This window comes from Prionailurus viverrinus, chromosome A2 (genome assembly GCF_022837055.1).
Source record: "Prionailurus viverrinus isolate Anna chromosome A2, UM_Priviv_1.0, whole genome shotgun sequence".
NCBI classification, from domain to species: Eukaryota; Metazoa; Chordata; class Mammalia; order Carnivora; family Felidae; genus Prionailurus; species Prionailurus viverrinus.
Genome location: NC_062562.1, coordinates 157,531,425 through 157,537,247, shown reverse-complemented (window position 1 = coordinate 157,537,247; position 5,823 = coordinate 157,531,425). Strand labels below are relative to the sequence as shown.

The 5,823-nt window shown below is 41.5% G+C and overlaps 1 protein-coding gene across 1 annotated transcript; it reads left to right on the top strand.

The window, feature by feature from the left end:
* Positions 1-3,355: 3,355 nt before the first annotated feature.
* On the top strand, positions 3,356-4,300 carry LOC125160809 (olfactory receptor 9A4-like). Its single transcript, XM_047850176.1, has one exon. It carries the CDS (start codon positions 3,356-3,358, stop codon positions 4,298-4,300), a length of 945 nt encoding a protein of 314 aa, XP_047706132.1.
* Positions 4,301-5,823: the final 1,523 nt, after the last annotated feature.

Sequence of the window (5,823 nt, the reverse complement as noted above, 5' to 3'; positions counted from 1 at the left end):
TGAAAAAAAATTTTAAAAAAATATGTATTTTGATATTAACCCTTTATCAGATATATCATTTGCAGATATGTTCTTCCATTCAGTAGGATACCTTTTCATTTGGTTGATGGTTTCCTTTGCTGTGCAAAAGCTTTTTATTTTGGTGTGGTACCAATAATTTATTTTTGCTTTTGTTTCCCTTGCCTGAGGAGATATATCTGGAAAAATGTAGCTAAGGCTGAAGTCAGAGATTACTGCCTATGTTTTCTTCTAAGGGTTGTATGGTTTCAGGTCTCACATTTTGTGTTTAATCCATTTTGAACTTATTTTTGTGTGTGGTGTAAGAAAGAAGTCCACTTCACTCTTTCACATGAGTTGTCCACTTTTCCCAGCACCAGTTATTGAAGAAACTTTCTTTCCACATTGCATATTCTTGCCTCCTTTCTCATAGATTGACTGTATACCCATGGATTATTTTGAGAAGTGAGAGAGAAAATGCCATAACAGATATCCATAGCATTTTCTGTTAAAAAATATGCAGATACATGCTTAGGAAATTTTTCCAAGATTATGTGGCAATCTTGTTGGGCTAGGGCAATGTCAGGCATGGTTAGGATGATTGTCCCCAATTTATACCCTTTTTCACCTGGTGATATTCTCAGATTTAGCAGGTATTCTTCAAATGAAATCTCAAATCTAAATAAATGTTTTGTAGCTGCCACTTTTTCTGTCTCACTCTAGTATAAAGCAGATTTACAATTTACATTTGTCAGTTGGTTCAGGTTGTAAATATAACTGCCTACATTGGCTGTCCTTATGCTGTCCCGACTTTGAAGTGCCCAGCTGGCAAACATGGACACACCATAGAAATAAATGTAAGAATCTTGCTTGAATGCATACAGATGCATGTGTGTTCAGAAGAGTGGAAACCTGAGACAGTAGCAGAGAGTGAAGTACAATTTGGGGGCAGAAACTCTCCCCAGTTTTCTGGAAGGTCCTCAGAGTTAGGAGCAGGAGTCTCTCTATGAAATGAGTGAAGGGGAAAACAGACTTTGTAGGGGATTTCTGGTGAAGTTAGGACTGTCTGAGACCAACATGCATGCTTTAAGATATTGGTGCACATTTTAGATGTCAATTGTAATGTGTCATACTGGGGACTGGGGGATGCTTGTTTTCTCTGAATAGCTAAAAGAATCAGGGAAGAGTCTAGGATATAGGGGCAGAAGGGGTGATCTGCTTAGAGTCCGAGATGTCTTCTTGAAACCTAGACTTGGGGCCTTTGAGGAGGCAGTCTTGGTATTGAAAACCTGTGATTGGTGAGATTTCAGGTGTCCTCATTAAGCAAAAAGTTTCGAAAGTTCTGACACTTAATTGGTCAAAAATGGGAATAACTAAAAGTTTGTTCTGCTTTCTGCAGTCTGATTGCTTAGGGACGCCCTGAACCTGGCGTCCTAATTAAGAACAGGTACCTCAGTGACTAAGTCCCCTTGGGAAGGAGGGTAGTGAGGGTGAAGAAGAGAGAGAGAAACACTCAGTTCCCTGAATGCTGTTATTTCTGGACTTTTTCCTAAGCTCCTCCCAAGAAAGTTGCTCTGGCTCCTGAGCAGTAACTAGATAGGAGTTAGCCTTAGCTGAGCCCTGGAGAGCCTGAGAAGTGGTGGAGAGACCCCTCCATGAAGGTGAGTGTCTTCTCACGGTTGCTTTCTGCCAAGGAATCAGTAGGAGAAGATCAAGTATGGAGTTCTGGGCTTGGCTGCTTGCAAGAAGGAGGCCTAGCTTCTGAGGGGTAGAATAGTGGAGCAGCAGAATTGAGAGGCTCATCTCCAAATCCCCTCTACACAGCAGAGAGCAGATTCAATTCTTCTCTGTCCCAGTACTAAGAACAGTCACTGCTAACATTCTTCTGTATTTTTTTCAGCTAGTGTTCATTATGTAGACATTATATAAATGTAGATCACTGAAAGCTATCCCAACAGTTCTGTCCTTGACCTGTTTTCCCATCATTCCAGCCCACAGAAGCTTAGAGGAGGTGACATGAATAAGGAAAGTGAGGAAGGGAAAATGGTAATGTGAGCCATGAAAGCAAATCAAGAAGAGTAGGCTCCACGGGATATGGCCCGACTACTTTAATGAGCATCAAGTACTATTTAACCATATAGCACACATCCAAGCAACCATCATGTAGGGAAATTTATCAGCATGACTTTATAACTCAACAATAATATAGATATACATGTCCATGCCTTCATAGAGTTTATATTATAGTATCATAGATGAACAAAGAATACATGAAATTGGTTTCCTGTCCTTCTTCCTTGCCTTGTATTTATTCCAGCATGATGAATAGACTAGCATCATAATTGTACTTACTTGTCTTGTAAATAATCTGGCATCCACCATCCCCTTGAATGTAAGCTCCACAGGGCAGGAATTTTTGTTTGTTCTATCCACTGCTGAATTTGCTTAATGTTCAGTGAAGGAATGAAATTAGTATACATATCATATCAGGTAATAAAAAGCGCTACAAAGAATGGTAAAGTCCAAAAATGAACAAGTTATTCCTAATTGGTGTAGGGTTACTGGATAGAATCCTCTGAGGAGATGACATTTGAGTAATGGGATGAATAAAGTGAGAGGTCGAGATCCAGATATCCACAGGGACTACTGGCCTCAGATCTATCCTTGTTAGGGACAGGTGCCACCTTTCCTCTCTCCCAACATTTTGCAAAGCACATGGGTTTAGAGAAGAATGATTCTGCCCTGGGAAATTATCTCCAGAGAGCTCCAGAGCTCTCATTTGTAGATGTTTCTGCTCTGTACCATGGAAGTTTACACTCTGGGGAGAGCAGGGGTGTTGGTCTTAGTCCGCTGCTGCTTTTCTACTACCCCAAGTTGGGTCTAGACAATACCAGTAAGGATGACGTGTAGGGTTCAATGTTCCATGATCTGACCATCACCTAGAACACTCTTATGTCATCTGCTACAGTTAACATAAGAAGAATGACACGGTCCCCGGACTGGTGTGGCTGATCAACACAGCTTCATAAGTGGTCAGTTTAAACACTCTTATCCTCTGTCCCTGGAGAGAAGACCTATCCTGTGGTGTAAAAAGACAGAGAACGTTTTCTTATCCTCAGTAGCGATTCAGGAGTCTTCCCCTATTCCAGACAGGCAGACTTGTGCTAGATTGAAGGTGATCACATTTATGTCTGACCTTGTGCAGAGCATTGCAGTCGGGGCATGTCACCAGGTTCTCAGGTTGAGAATATTTTCTCATCCTAACCTGTCTTCCTTCTCTTTGGAGAACAGGACTATGTGGCGCCATGTTACCAGTCTTTGATGTCTAGATTTTATAAGGAGCAGAAAAAAGGAGTAAATGATGAACAATCTCTCTAGTGCCACTGAATTCTGCCTTCTAGGCTTTCCTGGGTCCCAAGAACTACACCACATTCTTTTTGCCATATTCTTTTTCTTCTACTCAGTGACATTAATGGGAAACACAGTCATCATTGTGATCATCTGTGTGGATAAACGTCTGCAGTCCCCTATGTATTTCTTCCTTGGTCATTTGTCTGCCTTGGAGATCCTGATCACAACTATTACTGTGCCCATGCTGCTTTGGGGATTGATGCTCCCTGGGATGCAGACAATATCTCTGGTTGCATGTGTAACCCAACTCTTCCTGTACCTTGCTGTAGGGACCACAGAGTTTGTGTTACTGGGAGCGATGGCTGTGGATCGTTACGTGGCTGTCTGTAACCCTTTGAGGTACAACATCATTATGAACAGCCACACCTGCATCTGGGTGGTCATTGTGTCATGGGTGTTTGGGTTCCTCTCTGAAATATGGCCAGTCTATGCCACATTTCAGTTTACCTTCTGCAAGTCAAATCTGGTAGACCACTTTTTTTGTGAACGTGGGCAACTGCTCAAACTATCCTGTGGTGACACTCTTTTCACAGAGTTTGTTCTCTTCTTAATGGCTGTTGTCATTATCATTGGTTCGCTGACCCCAACAATAGTCTCCTACACCTACATCATCTCTACCATCCTCAAGATCCCCACAGCCTCGGGCCAGAGGAAAGCCTTCTCTACGTGTGCTTCTCACTTCACCTTTGTTGTGATCGGCTATGGCAGTTGCTTGTTCCTCTATGTGAAACCTAAGCAAACACAGGCTGCTGAGTACAACAAGATAGTTTCCCTGTTTATTTCTGTGGTAACCCCTTTCCTGAACCCTTTTATCTTCACCCTGAGGAATGACAAAGTCAAAGAGGCCCTTCGGGATGGTATGAAACGCTGCTGTCGACTGGTAAAGGATTAAATCGCTCTACATCAGTTTTGGGTGGCAATGTCTTCACTATAAATTATTCACTAACCTAGAAAACCCTAGCTCCTCTCTTATAATTATCATCTTTTCAAAGATCAGTTTTGTACAACCTCCAATCTGTGCTGTTGGAGAAGACAAGACAGATAAAAATGAAACCTATTCTCTGCACACTAGAATCTCTTTCCTCAGTTTGTGATGGTTCCCCTCTTGAACCATGGAGGCATATCTTTGGGAAGTGGGATGATTAACGAAAGGTAATACACACATGTTTATAGCTCTGTATCCTTCAATTCATTCTCCTACAATGCATTTTTGAGGATGTATTTCCTAGGGAAGGAAGAATGTGGGAAGAAGGGGTGGGGAGGCATCTGGCATAATCAGTCCCAAGGGGCAGATGCTCACTTTGTTTCTTTATCAACTGTTGTAGAGATTTTCCTGTATTTTGTGCAATTTCTTGACGCAATGGCTGTATGCACTTTAAATATTCTATGGTTCTCCTTTCTCTGCTGGTTTTTCTCTGCTGGCCCCATTGCTAGTGCAAAGTACATACAATGTTACATACTCTTTGCCACAGAACCAATCTAGAGTGGAGATATGGGGATTGGAATATTTTCCTTTTAGTAAGTATTAGCGATGTAAAGATATGAAATATTTTGGGACATATTGGTATTGGGACGTATGGGGATTGAGACAAGTAAGAATTAAATGACTAATTCTAGAGAAAGCATCCTGTGTTGTACAACTGCTTAAATCTACTATGTTTGCTGAGACTACTTCCAGACTCAGACTTTAGGCTTCATGATGCTTGTGGTTCTTTGTCTCTGAAATCCAAGTGTCTCAGTACCCTGTCATAGATTTTCCCTATGGGGAGCACCACAGAAATAAGAAGCTACCCTCTCAACTTGCAGCTCTTCAGGAATATAAGTCATGGTTTTATGACAATGCAAGTGTAGGAAGCTCATCATGTTGGAGCAAGGTATTTGAAGGAAGGAGGAATTTAAAAGTATTTTCATTATTTTTTATTTTAAAAAAGTTTATATATTTATTTTGAAAGAGAGAATGTATGTGAGTGGGTGGAGGGGGAAAGAGAGAGAGAGAGAGAGAGAGAGAGAGAGAGAGAGAGAAGAAGAAGAAGAAGAAGAAGAAGAAGAAAGGAGAGGAGAGGAGAGGAGAGGAGAGGAGAGGAGAGGAGAGGAGAGGAGATAGAGAATTCCAAAGCAGGCTCCATGCTATTAGTGACACAGGGCTGGATCTCACTACCCTGAGATTTTGACCTGGGCAAAATTTAAGAGTCAGACTCTTAACTGACTGAGCCACCTGAGCCATACCAGGAAGGTATTGATTAAATGGTAACACTCAGCACCTCCAGCCAGCCCTGAACTGGGTGGAGATATTGAGCCACCCAGCAGTAGATGATGGGACGATTTGCTTTTAGTTGGAAGAAATTTCTTTGGTATTTCTTGTATGAAGACTCTGTTAACAACAAATTTTCTGTTTGAGTTTTTCTGGGAGGTTTT